General features: G+C 44.3%; 1 protein-coding gene across 11 annotated transcripts in view; it reads right to left on the bottom strand.

Annotated features, from left to right (window-relative positions):
* Window positions 1-20,877, bottom strand: part of TRPM3 (transient receptor potential cation channel subfamily M member 3) — a 415,524-nt gene that overhangs the window by 218,044 nt on the left and 176,603 nt on the right. For 4 of the 11 annotated variants that reach the window (XM_072150975.1, XM_072151020.1, XM_072150995.1 and 1 more), the window contains exon 1: window positions 7,334-7,754. The exons of 6 other annotated variants lie outside the window; for them this stretch is intronic. In XM_072150975.1, the coding sequence (XP_072007076.1) occupies window positions 7,334-7,423 (90 nt within the window). In that variant the 5' untranslated portion in view covers window positions 7,424-7,754. Of the gene's footprint in view, window positions 1-7,333; window positions 7,755-20,877 lie in introns of those variants that run through there. One more of the 11 variants, XM_072151037.1, reaches the window with a different exon arrangement.

The raw sequence follows: 20,877 nt of genomic DNA, 5'->3' as shown, positions 1-20,877 counted from the left end.
ACATTTAGTTTACAAAAGCTGATGGCTACAGGCTGCTTATTTACTTCTCAGCTTGTAAAATGACCTCTTAGCAGGTCACAGATCAAGCCTATCCAAAGATGTCTCTAGGTCGCTCCTGCCTATTGCTCATGTGGCTGCTATAAAACATATCTCTAATGTTGTTAACAGATCAGGCAGAACAAAATAAAAGGAAACAAATATACAAAGAAAAAAAAGGAGTTAAAAAAGTGTGACTTTTTTGAAGCACATTCATTTTAAAGTCTCCCATCCGTTACAAATGACACGCTCCGTGTTGCCCTTTTTCGGGATAATAAACACTCAACCCCAAATCATCAACAATGTATCTATTGCTGCATGCATAAAATTTCTTGAAGCCAATATTACTAAGGACAAAAAAATTGTGTCTTTGCTCATTTATCTCCACATTCAGCCTGTTGTGCATCTACAACATACGGTTGTATCATAATTCAGTGTAATGCCTCTTCAGTAATTCCTTGAACTGGAGTTTTGTCTTCTGAAGCACCGAAATCTGGGAGATTAGTGGTTGTAAAGAAAGTGTGCTGTCACGCTTGGAAAGCAATGGAATAGCTTTATTTTTCTGGTATAGATACTGGCTTTTATGCATAGAACCATTTTCTAAACATTCTCAGCTAATTCTCCTGTGCCGGAGATGCACCTCTCTAAGCTGCTAGTGAAGTGGCATCTCTGCATAAGCACAGAGCTCTGTAATGACGACAAGTCACTGTAGGAAGAAGAGGAGCTAATGCACATGCGCATAGCTTTTCTGATTCCTGTGCGCCACCAGCCAAAGACCTTGAGCTACTTCGCAAGTGCAGAGCTCAGGGTGTAGAGCGCGGCTCATGCCTCTCGTTGTGCATTGCTCTGTTAGTGCTGGAGACGCACAATTAGTTTAGAAAGAAGATTGGAGAGGCGGGGGACAGTGAGGGGATGCGTGTATGACACGGCTACTGGGGGCGTGGAGTAGCCCCGCCCCCCCAGAGCTATCTCATGCTACTTCATGCCCACAGTGGCCTCTGAACTAAATGAGCATATTAAGGTATTAAAGTTTATTTAGGCAGCAGCTGCATCCAAGTTTTGCAGCTACTGCAGTAATAGGCATTGGGAACTACTTAAAAAGTAGTTTTTCCATGGTAGATTTCCTTTAAACTCTATATTTCAGCCTTAGTGGTTGCTTTCAGTATGTATGGGCATTTATACTCTTCAGAGCATTCACTGCATAAATGCTGTTTGATATTTTTTGGCCTATAAGGCGCACCGGAGTATAAGGCGCACCTCTAATAAATGCCTGCTAAGACATCTAGGTTCATTTATAAGGCGCACTGGAGTATAAGGCGCAGGATCAAAAGCAGTACCTAAAAATGACCGGCAGGTGGCAGACCTGTGCACAGTTCAAGCCAGCTACACTTCCCGGGAAACTTGTCTTCAGCATGTCAGAGAGCTCCGATCTCAGAGGTATGGCTGCTGGGGGTTAATGCAGGGTGATGCAGCAGGGGTTAAGCGGTCTCCCTCTGCCCCTTCTCCTTCCCTCCTCAGCCAGTGTGTTATTTCTGTGGGGTTCCCAGTGGCTCCTTCTCTTTCCCCTGTTACAGGGCTGTCAGGTATGGGGGATTGTTTACTGATGATGAATATTGCCTCGTGGTCGGCACTATGGCAGCTCCGGTCTCTCCGTGCTAGGGGAGGGCAGGATGGGCACAATGTTAGTTGTGGTGCCAGGGCACTTCAGGAGCTAGGGACCCTGTAAACTGTGTGGGAAGGTGCAGGAAACTTCTGGGGTTGGAGCTATTAAACACTGGTAAATGTACAGTACATCTTGTCTGTAGTACATTTCTGTATAAGTTCATATATAAGGTGCACCGGCCTATAACTACGGTATATATATAGCACCGAAAACTACGGTATATAAATACTCCACTGGATTGTGTGTGCTGGCTAGATGATTTCTAAGTCATTCATTCCCACAACCAATTCATTCTGACAAATTCATTTTCAGATTTTTTTTTATTTCTGCTGGCTATAAAATGTAAGGCTCCGATGACAATTGGGTAAACACATTTACATCTTAAGTCGTAGTGGGAAATGTAAGACTTCTTTACTGCCTATTTATGTGTAGACCAGTTCACTGCTCCAGATGGATTAGTCATTGTAGCAGCGTAATGATAGATGGGGGATACACTAATTGATTTGTTGGTTCAATGCTTTGTGAATGCATCTTTAAACAGAAAGTCATTCAACTGTTAACAGTAACAGTCAGGCCATGAAACACCACAGGGTTAACACTCACTGCTTTATAATATAATCACCCGTTGAATATACTGTAGATGGCTCCATATTCATAAGTAGTTTTACCAAGTGGTCCCCTGCAATAAAACACGGCCAATTATAATAGTTGTGATGTGCTCTAATTAGACAGTCAATGACCCGCAAGGAAAGCAAAAACATATACTAACTCAAAATTCCAGCATGACTACATTTAAACACAATAACCAATAGCCAATAGGTGCTTTGTGCATTATCATATGGTACACTAGAACTGACATTTAAGTTTCTTTTCCAACATGTGACATTGAAAGTAGGTTAGTTGGGTCAGGTGACATTGGTCCAGTTGGATTTCATTATTCCTTTTTAAATGAGACCCACCGGAAGTGTTTGAATAGTGTTTGAATAGCTTAAATCTAAGTTATTATTCATTAAAGTAACAGACCAGTGGCATTTTTTTCTCATCAGAGATGCAGTCTGTGTGTTTCTTATTTCCTCCCTCTGTGACAATTATCTCTATATATACCCGCGAGTATGTAAAATAAAATTGGACATAATTCCCAACTGCTACACATCTGCTTTCTCTGTAGGTAGCTGTGGACCCTAGTTTCTATGTTATCTCTGTAAATGCAGAATTCTCCTTCAAAGAATAAAGGTAGCAGAGGGTCTCCCCTGTTCCATATCCATCCCCATGTTCCAAGTCCAACCATCCCATTCTTTGATCCTGCGCAACTTTCGGTGTCTGGCTCTGAAACTCATGCTGTACCATAGACTATACACTCATCTGCAGCCCCATACCCCCAGTCCCTGCTTTCCAGACACTTTATATACACAGTAGGGAAGCCGTTAACCCTTACTGCTTACGTATCACAGACTGCACACTATTTCTTTGCTGTTTTTTGCTCCTTATTCAACGCAGTTAGGCTGCTCTTGTACATTCCACATTACAGCTACTGATGGTGTTTCAGTGGTTAACATTACAGCGTTGCATCACTGGGGACCTGGGTTCAAGTCCCAGGTCAACACCTGCAAAGAGTTTGTATGTTTTATTCGTGTTTGTGTGGGTTCCGTGGGTTCTCGGTCCTCTGGTTTCCTCCCACACTCCAAAACATACTGGTAGGTTGATTAGATTGTGAGCCCCATTGGGGACAGGGAATGATTTGGCAAGCTCTGTGCAGCGCTACAAAATCTCTGTGCGCTATATAAATAAAGAATTATTATTATTATTACAGACTACTCGCTATATATAGTGTTTGTACATTATACACAATCTGCAGAGTTAAGTGAATTAATTTGATTTGCTGGGAGTTCCTTCAGAATATTAGGTACCATGTGAAGTGTGGGTAGGATCTAATAGACGCAACTGTTGAGATTAGACTCCACCCATTTCTCTGCTGCTGAGAAAATGTTAAAAAGGGAGTGTTGCAATATCATCTTTATCTTCTCCATCACAACATTGGAAGAACACTTTCATAGTACTTTCATTAACTCTACACATTGCCTTATTCTATAGCCTCTTAGTGTTGCAACAAGTAGCAGATCTAGATTGGCTGTATACTGTTCCAGCTTTGTTTACTAGGGTACCTATAATGTTTGAGATCTCTTTTTAATAGTCCTACTGGGAATTCTGGCCTTAGACATGTCTAAAATGGACCAGAACACAATCTTACTGAGAGTGACTTGGATTTTACACATGGTATTTACAACCACACTAAGTCACTGCACACAATACATTATTCAAAAGCAGCTTTAAACTGTCAAGAAAATGTGTTTCTTTTTCTGCGGGTCAGTGGTTTTCAGCTTTTGTGAAATTTTACACACCACCCTACACACTACAGTCATAGAGATTGCGCTATAAAGCCATAAAAGTTAACACATACATGTACTGTAGTTGCTTGTGTTGGTTTATTGGTTACTACTTAAGCAAATTATGGATTATGGTTGTCATGCCATGGAGGAAGAGAAAATGACAATTTCATTGGTGTTTTTGAGAATTCATCCCCGACTGCTAAAGAAACATTATTGAGCAGCCAAGCAAATATAGAAGAAGGAAGTCATCAGAACGTGTAGGTTGGTGCACTGGGATCTAAAGCCAAGGCAAGTCATCTGTAAACTATGTGCTAGCACTCTTTATGTATTTTCTCATGCATTTTATAGCATCGCTGCTTAAAGGGACCATTAAAAAGCTGAGCAGATTTATGTCTGTCCTTTCTTCAGGAAGCATGTTATAGAGCAGAGGTAGCTGAGCAGATTTTTCACTTGACTTATATGCAGGCAGCATGTTATAGAACTGAAGGAGCGGAGAGGAGTAATATGCAGTATAATATTATCATTTCAATGTAATGACATTTTAAAAATGTTGATACTTTTTTGTCTTAGATGACGATCCTATTGAAAGCCTTCCTTGTATAACTTTTCATACAGGGGAGGCTCCCAATTATTGTGTAGGACAACCCACGGGACTACAGACAGTCCCCGGGTTACTTACTGGATCAGTTCTGTAGGTTTGTTCTTCAGTCAAATTTGTTTGTAAGTCGGAACCGTATATATTATAATAGTAACCTCAGCCAAATTCTTTTTGGTCTCTTTCACAATTAGATTTTAAAAATGTTGGATTGTCATAAGAAACAGGATTAACAATAAAGCTTCATTGCAGACACATGTGATAACTGTTATATCTGTTTATTGTAGCCTAGGGCTAAAGTACAGCAACATCCAGAGGTCCATTTATAACTAGGGGTCGTCTGTAAGTCGGGTGTTCTTAAGTAGGGGACCGCCTGTACTAAGCCTAGAATGGGCAGCAATTAAAACAAAAAGTCATATAATACTGACTCATTTCCACAAAACTATCCAGCACATACATCTGCTAAGCTTCTAACGCCCTGTAGCATACAAACCACAGGCTGTTCTGCAGGTTTACTGTAGAAGGTTAACATTAAAAGATTTTCTACTTTATATAAAATTTTAACAGGCCCCGTCTTGTGGGTGCTGGTAATATAATACACGTGTACTTACACTCTTGTCAGAAGCATCAGGCCCAGTATGCCCCGCACTCCACTTCTTGTGTCTCCCAACACCAGAAATAACATTAAAGTGCTCAGCCCATCACTGAGGTGGGTAACCACTTCAATTACTGATTGTGTTAGAAGTCTCCCGTGGTACCCTTGCGTTTTTGGGAGCTGACACTGGAATCAGGGTGTGGTAGAGTCCAAGAGCTGTGTTACTGGAGCACGGAGGAGTGGGGAGCAGTAAGTACTACTATTTAGTTAGCTTACCCTACAAAACACCAGGATCATTCAGGATCATTTTATGTAGGTGGAAATCCCTTTTAATCATCAGTACAGAAGAGTTTCCCTCAGACAATATTATAGAATATAGTTTTACACATGAGTAGGATCACTGACATGAGCCCCCTCATTCTACAAGTTTCATGACATTTCTGATTTACAGTGTATGTGTTTCTCCATCCAGCCTCCAGAGCATGAGGCAATTTATACAAAGAGGGTGTGCGCCGAGTGAACATCCATACACTTTATCCAACCAATGATGGTGAACACCATCTCCAGGCCCTATACATTCCCTGACCCTATTGCATTCACTTTTGCTTCTAGTTACATGCATTGGTGCACTGTATTAATAGCCTGGTAATGACTATGCAGGACCAAATGGGTTTTCTATAGACAGAAGCCAATTTTGGTGGTGGGAGTACTAAGCATTATCATGTGATTGTCCTCCTCGAACACATTTTCAGGAAAGGTGAAGACGAAGTATGATGAGTGAACAACCTAATACACAATAATACTCCTAAATCATGCTTTCACAATAAACAATGACATCTGCATTACATGTTTTATCACATGTTTTGTGTACATTAGAAAGCAGATATTTTTTTCAGGGATAGTATGCATTCATTACTACTGTTCATAAGCCAGCATGTCATTGTTTCCCCCACTCCTAATTCCTCTGCGTGATCACGCGTCCCCTGGAATAGCCTCTTGTCATTACCGTGCTGACATCTGTCAGAGACCTGGAATACACTACTTTGTCTGGCTGCTGCTCTGTAGCTCTGTGGCTTAAGAGAAAACATTTCCTTAGCAGACTGGCCCTAGATTCAAGTAATACACATTCCTATACAGCTAGCATGGCCATGAATGTAGTGAATAAACTATTTCCAGTATTATGTGGATCACTCAGGTAGCATCTATAACTGACATCATTGTCAGATGTTAGGAAGATTCTATGATTACATAATAGAAACTGATCACTGTAAATCCCATACACCGCCTGTGCTATTATCATATGCTGCTTTTGAAGACCAGATACAAAACAAAAGATACATTATTATTAATATTCTGAACTTTTACATTTTTCATTCATTTGCCTAATCTTCGTGACCAAAGTAGAACACATTTGATGCAAGATTTCCATTTTCTGGAACAGTTAAATATTTAATGACAGGCAAGTTTGTGGTGGGGAGAAGACTATTTATCTGAGATGGAAATGTCTTGACAATATGATGCATTACATCACTGGATTATTAGTGAATAGCAGAGATAAACTAAAATGTCTTCAAGTTGACTTTTATGATCTAATTTCTGAGTAGTAAAATGCGATTTGTTCCGTACATGACTCACAAATGCTAGAATTAACATCTTTGGCTGGATAGTTCTTTGGGCAACAGAGTGACCTGTGAAATAGGCATTATATCAACTGTGACAGTCTTTTGTTCACTGCAAATGCATCCTGGAAGTATCCTTCTGTGACAATCGTCCCCAGGCAATACAGAAAATACTTATGCTTTACCAGACATTTAGCTACAGCTTTGAAATTCTAAATGTGATGTAGCACAGGGTGAGAATCTATCAGAATGCAGCACAAAATCATTGTTCATGCTTTTTACGCCAGTTTTAACCCTACTTGGAAATGCCCAGACTGGAATAACAGAAAACAAGCCCGCTTACAGCTCCCCGTAAATGTAAATGAACAAAGTTAACACTATGCAGAGTGCAAACACATCAATTGTCCCCAGTGACATGCCACCCTCTAGCATTCATACCTTTAGAAGTCTGACTGAAGGGAGAAAGGCAGCATGGCAAAGCTTCCGAATGGTCCAGTTTAAAGGCCGAGGAGCATCAATTTGACTCATGACCCTTTGTAATATTCCACTGGGAAATTGAACATCAAACCTTGAGAGATATCTAAAGAACAAAAGAGCCCTTGCACATCTGACATTCCTTGTTCATCAACATGTCCACACCAGCTTTGTAGCAATTCCGTGCAGCTGATGCTCCCAGGAACTTGGAAGGCTGGAAAAGTGGATTTTCTTTTAGCTCCTGATCCTCCTTAAAAAAAAAAAAAATCAGTCTCCGGTCTTGAAGCAGCAGTGCTCATGCATAGCAAATGTGGCTGAATGGAAGCAATCAGCCTGCTGCTCAGGGGAGGGCTGCACTGTTTTCCAGGAGAGGGGTAGCCTGCATGAAGAAGGAATCTACCTCTGTCAGCCTAGTGTGTCTCTCCTTCACCCCCTCCTCCTCCTTGCCTTTACTGTTTCCACATACTGTTTCATTTACTTCACACACATGCCATTTATTCTCACTATCTCCTACTCTCTGGCTCACTCTGTATTTGTTTTCATATCTCTACTTGTTTCACAGTGTGAAGTGGATAAGATCTATTTAGTGTAAAACTGGGTTATGTACTGCATCTCATTACCAATATGTAATCCCAGGGAAATATTGATGTACGCAAATTAGGAGTCTAAGAACTAAAGTACATGTATGGAAGAGAATGGCCCATATCCAGTATCTATCTTTATCTTACTTGTATATTTTTTGTCTATGTACCAATATCTGTCAATCGGTCATCAATATTTAACCTACTCGTCATACTACTCTATCTTTTTATTTACCTTTCTATAGAATTTGATGAGAATTCATCCATCAGTTATCTATATGCACATCCTTCTCTCACCTTAAATGTATTTTATCTATTTATTTGTCTGCCTTATGAACTGTAAACTATTAATATAAATGACTACCCCATTCTCCATTATCTCTCTCTCCTCTTTTTACCTGTTTGTTTCTTTTTTTTAGCTACACTGTATATCCAAACATTCTCTATCTATTCATTCATTCATTCATTCATTCAGCTCTATCTATCCTGTGACTGCACTAGCCATTTAACCTTCAATTTGTTATTTATCTATGTAGCTATTTAGATGCATTTTTTAAAGCGATAAAAGGTACAGTAGTTAAGGTATAAATAGCATCAAGTAATAACAATTAAGAATTTTTAAGGCCTGTGCGAGTATGAGCAAGTTTGATCAGATGAAAATCACTCCATGCACTTTCAGGAGAATGAACTGACATGCTGGGGCTCATTTACTAAGGGTCGTGGATCACACTTTCGTCGGACTTTCCGTATTTTTTGGGATTTGCGCGGTTTGGACAGGTATTTAACTGGTGTATCCTCTGGGATTGTGGTGCACGCAACCCTTTTTGTGGAGCAGCTGCGCTGGTTTCCATACAACATCGGGGACGTGCCGTCGGACGATCTGACTGATTCAGACCAAACTCAGTATTTAAATTTCAAATTACGTCGCAAGCCGAGGCACTTACCTGAACCATGAAAAAGAAAGTGAACACTGTCAGACCTGAGCGGGGAAGCGACACATGCAGGATATCGGACGCACAATCTTAGTGAATTGCGGCAGAGTGCATTATACACGGACAATGCACTTTCTGTGAACTCCAGCGGCCGGGTAAGTAAATGTGCCTGCTGAGTTCAGTGGACCAATGCAAACTTTGAACCAGCAAATCCTGCAATTGAACTCACGTTGACAGATGACATAAGGGTGTGCAAACCCCACAACATTAGAGAATTGCATTGGCAGATGCCAAACCTTCAATATTTTAACAACTAAATAACGATCAATATAATAATAGCTATATACACTCACCGGCCACTTTATTAGGTACACCATGCTAGTAACTGGTTGGACCCCCTTTTGCCTTCAGAACTGCCTCAATTCTTCGTGGCATAGATTCAACAAGGTGCTGGAAGCATTCCACAGAGATTTTGGTCCATATTGATATGATGGCATCACACAGTTGCCGCAGATTTGTCCGCTGAAAATCCATGATGCGAATCTCCCGTTCCACCACATCCCAAAGATGCTCTATTGGATTGAGATCTGGTGACTGTGGAGGCCATTTGAGTACAGTGAACTCATTGTCATGTTCAAGAAACCAGTCTGAGATGATTTCAGCTTTATGACATGGCGCATTATCCTGCTGAAAGTAGCCATCAGATGTTGGGTACATTGTGGTCATAAAGGGATGGACATGGTCAGCAACAATACTCAGGTAGGCTGTGGCGTTGCAACAATGCTCAATTGGTACCAAGGGGCCCAAAGAGTGCCAAGAAAATATTCCCCACACCATGACACCACCACCACCAGCCTGAACCGTTGATATGAGGCAGGATGGATCCATACTTTCATGTTGTTGACGCCAAATTCTGACCAAACCATCCGAATGTCGCAGCAGAAATCGAGACTCATTAGACCAGGCAACGTTTTTCCAATCTTCTACTGTCCAATTTCGATGAGCTTGTGCAAATTGTAGCCTCAGTTTCCTATTCTTAGCTGAAAGGAGTGGCACCCGATGTGGTGTTCTGCTGCTGTAGCCCATCTGCCTCAAAGTTCGACGTACTGTGCATTCAGAGATGTTCTTCTGCCTACCTCGGTTGTAACGGGTGGCGATTTGAGTCACTGTTGCCTTTCTATCAGCTCGAACTAGTCTGCCCATTCTCCTCTGACCTCTGGCATCAACAAGGCATTTCCGCCCACAGAACTGCCGCTCACTGGATGTTTTTCTTTTTCGGACCATTCTCTGTAAACCCTAGAGATGGTTGTGCGTGAAAATCCCAGTAGATCAGCAGTTTCTGAAATACGCAGACCAGCACTTCTGGTGCCAACAACCATGCCACGTTCAAAGGCACTCAAATCACCTTTCTTCCCCATACTGATGCTCGGTTTGAACTGCAGGAGATTGTCTTGACCATGTCTACATGCCTAAATGCACTGCGTTGCCGCCATGTGATTGGCTGATTAGAAATTAAGTGTTAACGAGCAGTTGGACAGGTGTACCTAATAAAGTGCCCGGTGAGTGTATAATATATATAAATGAAACAGAATTCATCAATTAAAGCAAGACATAGCTAAAAGAAATATAACATGAGTATCAACACAGGTATTACAATATGTGTTAGTATACTTCACCAGCATAGATTTTTATGGCCATCCAGCCTGAACATGTACATTCAGTTTAGAATAAATGCACATTTTGTAGGAGGATACATAGACCTGTAGCAGGTTATGTATCAACTGCTTGGTGCTAGTTTTTAAATATAAAAAAGGCTTAAAAATCATGGTTCATTGTATTGGTCAATATTTTTTACTTCTCTCAACACAGAAGTTTCTGTATGTTTGAATTTTTTCTATCCATCTATCTAACCATCTGTTTACAGTTTTTATAGAATGGGGGAGGGGTATCTTTTTTGTGTTGTTAACGTATGCGCCTGATTTTGTTTAATAGTTTTGTGCCACAAATGACAGCCCAAACTAAGTTGCAGTTTATGTAACAGTCTTAGATGCAGTAAAACAGCTGAATGTAAAAATGATAGGGAAGTTCAAATAGTGGAATAGTGGTGGACCATAAGGAGTTCAGGCACTAAATAGGCGCAAAAATAAAATTTAAGGTAAAATAATCACAAAAAAATAATATATATCTTATTGTTTCGTCTTTATCAAGAATAAAGAAGATAAGTCACATCTATGGGATTCAATACCAGTTATTCAGCCTTTCTCAAGCTGAGAGGAGCATGTTAAATGTTTCTACTATATGATGCTTTTTCTCTTCTTTTTTCTTTGTGACTTGTACCTTTCAGTCAGTTAAACAGGAATTCTACATCATTCCCTCTGTGGGTGACATATTGGGAGACATTTATAAATTCCATACTTTTCTCTTGCAGACTTTCTTGTTTCACTGCTTTCTGGGCTCTGGTATTTACCTTGTGTTATCAAAAAGGTGCAAATATTTTGATAGATTTTGTGCAGCAGAGATCTATTTATCTCATATGATTTGTTTCTTGTTTGGCTTTTTTTTTAAAATAAATATATAGTTATTCCATATCTATGCCATAAATTTAATTATTTTTGTTAATTTGTTACCTAAACCTAACTAAACCTTGTTCCAGACCATATAAGGGATCAGGATTACCAGTCTGAGCAGCAGATATATTGGTCGAGAATTCATTAAGACTGGCGTTTTAAATTCCAGTCTTAAAATTTCCCTCTACCAGCACTCCTTATTGGAAAATACCTGAGGAGTCTCCGCCAGGTTGGACTTATATAAACCATGTCTTTTGCAGTAATCTCAGCTTTGTGTTGACGCCCATGCCAACCCTCCCCCACCCCGCTCCACGCCACAACATGCCCAAAGTGGCATGTGAGTCGGAGAAGCCAGGCAGACAGGGGGAGATTTATGTGCCCAAGGCATAATGCACCTCCCCATTGCATGCACTGTACACAAGCATAGTTTAGGGAGAACTACAATGAGCTATTCTAAATCACTAAGGTCAGCATGTATCATTATTAGCTATTTCCATTTAGGTAATAAATAGAGATGAGCGAACATGCTCGTCCGAGCTTGATGCTCGGTCGAGCATTAGGGTACTCGAAACTGCTCGTTACTCGGACGAATACTTCGCCCGCTCGAGAAAATGGCAGCTCCCGCCGTTTTGCTTTTTGGCGGCCAGAAACAGAGCCAATCACAAGCCAGGAGACTCTGCACTCCACCCAGCATGACGTGGTACCCTTACACGTCGATAGCAGTGGTTGGCTGGCCAGATCAGGTGACCCTGGGATAGACTAGCCGCTGGCCGCGCTGCTCGGATCATTCTGTCTCTGGATGCCGCTAGGGAGAGAGCTGCTGCTGCTCAGGGAAAGCGTTAGGGTGTTCTATTAGCTTACTGTTAGGCAGGAGTGATTCTCAAAGAACCCAACAGCCCTTCTTAGGGCTACAATAACGTTCTACTTTTTTTATTTTAATTTGCATCTTTTACCATTTTGTGAGGAATTAGCAGGGGGACTTGCTACCGTTGTGTTTAGCTCTTAGTGGCACACATATCCATAGCAAAGACCGAAGTGGGAAAATTCAGTAGGGGTTGGATTTCTATTAGGCAATAACTCAGTGTCATCTCATCTGGCATAGTACTGTGCTTCCTTTGATACTTGGCTAGAAAATAGCCATAGGAGAATACAAACAGCTTCTTGAAGCCTACAGTAGCGTTCTATATATTTGATTTCTGGTTGATCTGCTGGTGGCTGTAGTTTCTGCAGTGCATGTACTTGCCAATTCTGAGCAATTTGTAGTGAGACTTGCGACCGCTGTGTTCTGCGCTTAGTGGCGCACATATCCATAGCAAAGGCCGAAGTGGGAAAATTCAGTAGGGGTTGGATTTCTATTAGGCAATAACTCAGTGTCATCTCATCTGGCATAGTACTGTGCTTCCTTTGATACTTGGCTAGAAAATAGCCATAGGAGAATACAAACAGCTTCTTGAAGCCTACAGTAGCGTTCTATATATTTGATTTCTGGTTGATCTGCTGGTGGCTGTAGTTTCTGCAGTGCATGTACTTGCCAATTCTGAGCAATTTGTAGTGAGACTTGCGACCGCTGTGTTCTGCGCTTAGTGGCGCACATATCCATAGCAAAGGCCGAAGTGGCAAAATTCAGTAGGGGTTGGATTTCTATTAGGCAATAACTCAGTGTCATCTCATCTGGCATAGTACTGTGCTTCCTTTGATACTTGGCTAGAAAATAGCCATAGGAGAATACAAGCAGCTTCTTGAAGCCTACAGTAGCGTTCTATATATTTGATTTCTGGTTGATCTGCTGGTGGCTGTAGTTTCTGCAGTGCATGTACTTGCCAATTCTGAGCAATTTGTAGTGAGACTTGCGACCGCTGTGTTCTGCGCTTAGTGGCGCACATATCCATAGCAAAGGCCGAAGTGGCAAAAATCAGTAGGGGTTGGATTTCTATTAGGCAATAACTCAGTGTCATCTCATCTGGCATAGTACTGTGCTTCCTTTGATACTTGGCTAGAAAATAGCCATAGGAGAATACAAACAGCTTCTTGAAGCCTACAGTAGCGTTCTATATATTTGATTTCTGGTTGATCTGCTGGTGGCTGTAGTTTCTGCAGTGCATGTACTTGCCAATTCTGAGCAATTTGTAGTGAGACTTGCGACCGCTGTGTTCTGCGCTTAGTGGCGCACATATCCATAGCAAAGGCCGAAGTGGCAAAATTCAGTAGGGGTTGGATTTCTATTAGGCAATAACTCAGTGTCATCTCATCTGGCATAGTACTGTGCTTCCTTTGATACTTGGCTAGAAAATAGCCATAGGAGAATACAAACAGCTTCTTGAAGCCTACAGTAGCGTTCTATATATTTGATTTCTGGTTGATCTGCTGGTGGCTGTAGTTTCTGCAGTGCATGTACTTGCCAATTCTGAGCAATTTGTAGTGAGACTTGCGACCGCTGTGTTCTGCGCTTAGTGGCGCACATATCCATAGCAAAGGCCGAAGTGGCAAAATTCAGTAGGGGTTGGATTTCTATTAGGCAATAACTCAGTGTCATCTCATCTGGCATAGTACTGTGCTTCCTTTGATACTTGGCTAGAAAATAGCCATAGGAGAATACAAACAGCTTCTTGAAGCCTACAGTAGCGTTCTATATATTTGATTTCTGGTTGATCTGCTGGTGGCTGTAGTTTCTGCAGTGCATGTACTTGCCAATTCTGAGCAATTTGTAGTGAGACTTGCGACCGCTGTGTTCTGCGCTTAGTGGCGCACATATCCATAGCAAAGGCCGAAGTGGGAAAATTCAGTAGGGGTTGGATTTCTATTAGGCAATAACTCAGTGTCATCTCATCTGGCATAGTACTGTGCTTCCTTTGATACTTGGCTAGAAAATAGCCATAGGAGAATACAAACAGCTTCTTGAAGCCTACAGTAGCGTTCTATATATTTGATTTCTGGTTGATCTGCTGGTGGCTGTAGTTTCTGCAGTGCATGTACTTGCCAATTCTGAGCAATTTGTAGTGAGACTTGCGACCGCTGTGTTCTGCGCTTAGTGGCGCACATATCCATAGCAAAGGCCGAAGTGGCAAAATTCAGTAGGGGTTGGATTTCTATTAGGCAATAACTCAGTGTCATCTCATCTGGCATAGTACTGTGCTTCCTTTGATACTTGGCTAGAAAATAGCCATAGGAGAATACAAACAGCTTCTTGAAGCCTACAGTAGCGTTCTATATATTTGATTTCTGGTTGATCTGCTGGTGGCTGTAGTTTCTGCAGTGCATGTACTTGCCAATTCTGAGCAATTTGTAGTGAGACTTGCGACCGCTGTGTTCTGCGCTTAGTGGCGCACATATCCATAGCAAAGGCCGAAGTGGCAAAATTCAGTAGGGGTTGGATTTCTATTAGGCAATAACTCAGTGTCATCTCATCTGGCATAGTACTGTGCTTCCTTTGATACTTGGCTAGAAAATAGCCATAGCAATAGGATAGCATTGTTTGGTTTTAAAAACTCAAAAAAAAACAAAAAACACAAAAAAAAAAAAAAAAACACAAAAAAAACAAAAAAAAGTAAAAAAAAAAATAAAGTTATAACTCTCATTTTAAAAATGTTTAACCCGAGGGCTAGGGGTAGAGGACGAGGGCGGGGACGTGGGCGTCCAACTACTGCAGGGGTCAGAGGCCGTGGTCCTGGGCGGGGTGAGACACCACCTGCTGATGAGGGAGCAGGGGAACGCCGCAGAGCTACACTCCCTAGGTTCATGTCTGAAGTTACTGGGACTCGTGGTAGAGCACTGTTGAGGCCAGAACAGTGCGAACAGGTGATGTCGTGGATTGCTGACAATGCTTCGAGCAATTTGTCCACCACCAGTCAGTCTTCCACGCAGTCCACCCATGTCACCGAAATCGCCACTCCTCCAGCTCCTGCACCTCAGCCTCCTCCCCCCCAGTCTGCCCCCTCCCAGGAAAATTTGGCATTTGAACCGGCATACTCTGAGGAACTGTTTTCTGGACCCTTCCCACAGTCACAAACCACTTGTCCGGTTGCTGCTGAGCAATTTTCCGATGCCCAGGTTTTCCACCAGTCACAGTCTGTGGGTGATGATGACCTTCTTGACGTAGTGGAAGTGTGTAAAGAGGTGTCCGACGATGAGGAGACACGGTTGTCAGACAGTGGGGAAGTTGTTGTCAGGGCAGGAAGTCCGAGGGGGGAGCAGACTGAGGGATCGGAGGATGATGAGGTGACAGACCCAAGCTGGGTTGAGAGGCCGGGTGAACACAGTGCTTCTGAGACGGAGGAGAGTCCTCGACCTGAACAGGTTGGAAGAGGCAGTGGTGGGGCCAGACGGAGAGGCAGGGCCAGAGCTGGTGCATCAGCGCCACTGTCAACTAGTGAAGCTCCCGTGGTGAGGGCTCTTGCGGCGAGGGCTAGATCTTCAGAAGTGTGGAGGTTCTTTAAGGAAACACCGGATGACCGACGGACTGTGGTGTGCAACATTTGCCAAACCAGGCTCAGCAGGGGTTCCACCACTACTAGCTTAACTACCACCAGTATGCGCAGGCATATGAATGCTAAGCACCCCACTCAGTGGCAACAAGCCCGTTCACCTCCGGCCGTGCACACCACTGCTCCTTCCCCTGTGTCAGCTGCTAGTCAGCCCCCTGCCCAGGACCCTGGCACAAAAACCCCATCGTCGCCTCCACGATCCTCCACAGCATCCACCAGCGTTCAGCTCTCCATACCCCAGACGCTGGAGCGGAAACGCAAATATAGTGCAACCCACCCGCACGCCCAAGCCCTTAATGTGCACATCTCCAGATTGCTTAGCCTGGAGATGCTGCCCTATAGGCTAGTAGAGACCGAGGCCTTTCGCAACCTCATGGCGGCGGCCGCCCCTCGGTATTCGGTCCCCAGCCGCCACTACTTTTCCCGATGTGCCGTCCCAGCCCTGCACCAGCACGTGTCAGACAACATCATCCGTGCCCTGACCAACGCCGTTTCTGACAAGGTCCACCTGACCACGGACACGTGGACGAGTGCTGCCGGGCAGGGCCACTATATATCGCTGACGGCACATTGGGTTAACTTGGTGGAGGCTGGGACCGAGTCTGACCCTGGGGCTGCTCATATACTGCCGACGCCGAGGATTGTGGGGCCTACCTCGGTCCAGGTGTTTCAGGCCTACTATGCCTCCTCCTCCTCCCACCCCTCCTCCACCTCCTCCTCCGAACTACCATCCGTGGGCACGGCGCCATCAGTCGGTAGCTCTAGGCACAGCAGCAGTGCCGTCGCTAAGCGACAGCAGGCGGTGCTCAAACTGCTGAGCCTCGGCGACAAAAGGCACACCGCCCAAGAGCTATTACAGGGCATCACGGCGCAGACTGATCTGTGGCTGGCACCGCTGAACCTCAAGCCGGGAATGGTTGTGTGTGACAACGGCCGTAACCTGGTGGCGGCTCTGCAACTCGGCAGACTGACACATGTGCCATGCCTGGCCCATGTGTTAAATCTGATAGTGCAGCGTTTCCTCAAGACATACCCCAATCTGTCTGATTTGCTCACGAAGGTGCGCCGCATCTGTGCGCATTTCAGGAAGTCCAGCCCAGATGCTGCCACTCTCAGGGCAGCGCAGCGCCGCCTCCAACTGCCCGCTCACCGACTGTTGTGCGACGTGCCCACGAGGTGGAATTCAACACTGACCATGTTATCCAGAGTTTACCAGCAGCGCAGAGCGATTGTAGACTGCCAGATGTCAACTTCCACCAGAACTGGTAGTCAGGTCAGTCAGCTTCCTCAAGTCTACAATGAGGAGTGGACGTGGATGTCTGATATCTGTCAGGTGCTGAGTAACTTTGAGGAGTCAACACAGATGGTCAGTGGCGATGCCGCCATCATCAGCCTCACCATCCCGCTGCTTGGCCTGTTGAAAAACTCTCTGGTCAGCATGAAGTCGGAAGCTTTGCGCTCGTCACAAGAGACGGGGGAAGAATATTCCCTTGTTGATAGCCAAAGCACCCTGAGGTCTGTTTCTCAGCGCATATCGGAGGAGGTGGAGGTGGAGGAGGATGAGGAGGAAGAGGAGGAGAATGTTGGCGAGACACAAGAGGGGACCATTGTTGAGTCCTTCACTGTTCAGCGTGTATGGGCAGAAGAAGAGGAGTTGGAGGAGTTGGAGGAGGAGGAAATGGACAGTCAGGCCAGTGAGGGGAGTGAATTCTTACGCGTTGGTACTCTGGCGCATATGGCAGATTTCATGCTAGGCTGCCTATCCCGTGACCCTCGCGTTCAAAGAATTTATTCCAGCACCGATTACTGGGTGTTCACTCTCCTGGACCCACGGTACAAGCAAAATCTTCCCACTCTCATCCCTGGAGAGGAAAGGAGTGTGAGAATGCATGAATACCAGCAGGCCCTGGTGCACAAGCTGAAACAGTATTTCCCTTCTGACAGCGCTAGCGGCAGAGTGCGTAGTTCTGCGGGACAAGTAGCGAGGGAGAGTAGGCGAGCAGGCAGCTTGTCCAGCACTGGCAAGGGTACGCTTTACAAGGCTTTTGCCAGCTTTATGTCACCCCAGCAAGACACTGTCACCTGTCCCCAGTCTCGGCAGAGTAGGGCTGATCTTTACAGAAAGATGGTGAGGGAGTACGTAGCTGACCATACCATCGTCCTAAATGATCACACAGCTCCCTACAACTACTGGGTTTCAAAGCTGGACATGTGGCACGAACTGGCGCTCTACGCCTTGGAGGTTCTTGCCTGCCCTGCCGCTAGCGTCTTGTCCGAGCGGGTTTTCAGTGCAGCTGGTGGCATCATCACCGATAAGCGTACACGCCTGTCGACTGACAGCGCTGACAGGCTGACGCTTATCAAGATGAATAAAGCATGGATTTCTCCTAATTTCCAATCTCCAGCAGGTGAAGGAAGCTCAACCTGAATAATTTATCCACTCCTCCTCCTCCTCCTCATTTTCCTCCTTCTCCTGCTCTTTGTACAGTAAAGCAGAGGAAACTGGCTATTTTTTGACAGGGCCCACTGGCTCTACCTATAGTACTTTATGCATTTAATTTTTCTGGAGGGCCACCTACCCGGTCCTCTGTTTGAAACAATTTTTGTGAGTGCCACATACAGGCACTCAATCTATTCCATTTTTCTGGAGGGCCACCTACCCGGTCCTCTGTTTTAAAAAATTTTTGGGACTGCCACATACAGGCACTCAATCTATTCCATTTTACTGCAGGGCCACCTACCTGCTCCTCTGGTTTGAACAATTTTTGGGACTGCCACATACAGGCACTCAATCTATTCCATTTTACTGGAGGGCCACCTACCTGCTCCTCTGGTTTGAAACATTTTTGGGACTGCCACATACAGGCACTCAATCTATTCCATTTTACTGCAGGGCCACCTACCTGCTCCTCTGGTTTGAACAATTTTTGGGACTGCCACATACAGGCACTCAATCTATTCCATTTTACTGGAGGGCCACCTACCTGCTCCTCTGGTTTGAAACATTTTTGGGACTGCCACATACAGGCACTCAATCTATTCCATTTTACTGCAGGGCCACCTACCTGCTCCTCTGGTTTGAACAATTTTTGGGACTGCCACATACAGGCACTCAATCTATTCCATTTTACTGCAGGGCCACCTACCTGCTCCTCTGGTTTGAACAATTTTTGGGACTGCCACATACAGGCACTCAATCTATTCCATTTTACTGCAGGGCCACCTACCTGCTCCTCTGGTTTGAACAATTTTTGGGACTGCCACATACAGGCACTCAATCTATTCCATTTTACTGGAGGGCCACCTACCTGCTCCTCTGGTTTGAAACATTTTTGGGACTGCCACATACAGGCACTCAATCTATTCCATTTTACTGCAGGGCCACCTACCTGCTCCTCTGGTTTGAACAATTTTTGGGACTGCCACATACAGGCACTCAATCTATTCCATTTTACTGCAGGGCCACCTACCTGCTCCTCTGGTTTGAACAATTTTTGGGACTGCCACATACAGGCACTCAATCTATTCCATTTTACTGCAGGGCCACCTACCTGCTCCTCTGGTTTGAAACATTTTTGGGACTGCCACATACAGGCACTCAATCTATTCCATTTTACTGCAGGGCCACCTACCTGCTCCTCTGGTTTGAAACATTTTTGGGACTGCCACATACAGGCACTCAATCTATTCCATTTTACTGCAGGGCCACCTACCTGCTCCTCTGGTTTGAACAATTTTTGGGACTGCCACATACAGGCACTCAATCTATTCCATTTTACTGCAGGGCCACCTACCTGCTCCTCTGGTTTGAACAATTTTTGGGACTGCCACATACAGGCACTCAATCTATTCCATTTTACTGGAGGGCCACCTACCTGCTCCTCTGGTTTGAAACATTTTTGGGACTGCCACATACAGGCACTCAATCTATCCCATTTTACTGGAGGGCCACCTACCTGCTCCTCTGGTTTGAAAAATGTTTGGGACTGCCACATACAGGCACTATCCAAATTAAATTGTCTCCATAGCAGCCTCCACACGTTGTCTCCATTGCTACCTCCAAAAGTCGTCCATATAGCTGCCTCCATACATCGTCCCTTTATCAAACGAGGTGTGTCAGGCAGAAATTTGGGTTGTTTTCATGGATTCCACATCAAAGTTGTTAACTTTGTCGCCACCCTGCTGTGTAATCCCCAAAATATACTGGCAAACTTTTACCATTTAGGGATATTATTTCAGCGCTTCTTGCGCATCTGTTTACATTCCCCTCACCCGGCATATCCTAAACTTATAAGAACGCTACTACACTTGATCTTATACAAAAGGTTCTTAGAAGTGCTGTTTGGGGAGTAGCCTAGAGACAGGGGCTTGGATTGGCGAAAGCTCGCCTGGCAGCGGAACGCCAGCTCCATGCGCATCATGCGCTTCTTGCGCATCTGTTTACATTCCCCTCACCCGCCATATCCCAAACTTATAAGAACGCTACTACACTTAACTTGGTGCAGGCTGGGACCGAGTCTGACCCTGGGGCTGGTCATATACTGCCGACGCAGAGAATTGCGGGGCCTACCTCGGTCCAGGTCTCAAAGGCCTACTATACCTCCTCCCACCCCTCCTCCACCTCCTCCTCCTCCGAATTACCATCCGTGGGCATGGCGCCATCAGTCGGTAGCTCTAGGCACAGCAGCAGTGCCGTCGCTAAGCGACAGCAGGCGGTGCTGAAACTGCTGAGCCTAGGCGATAAAAGGCACACCGCCCAAGAGCTATTACAGGGCATTCCACATCAAAGTTGTTAACTTTGTCGCCACCCTGCTGTGTAATCCCCAAAATATACTTGCAAACTTTTACCATTTAGGGATATTATTTCAGCGCTTCTTGCGCATCTGTTTACATTCCCCTCACCCGCCATATCCTAAACTTATAAGAACGCTACTACACTTGATCTTA

This window comes from Engystomops pustulosus, chromosome 1, assembly GCF_040894005.1.
Source record: "Engystomops pustulosus chromosome 1, aEngPut4.maternal, whole genome shotgun sequence".
Lineage (NCBI taxonomy): Eukaryota > Metazoa > Chordata > Amphibia > Anura > Leptodactylidae > Engystomops > Engystomops pustulosus.
Note: the sequence above shows the minus strand (reverse complement) of the source record. Positions and strands in the feature narration are given on the sequence as shown.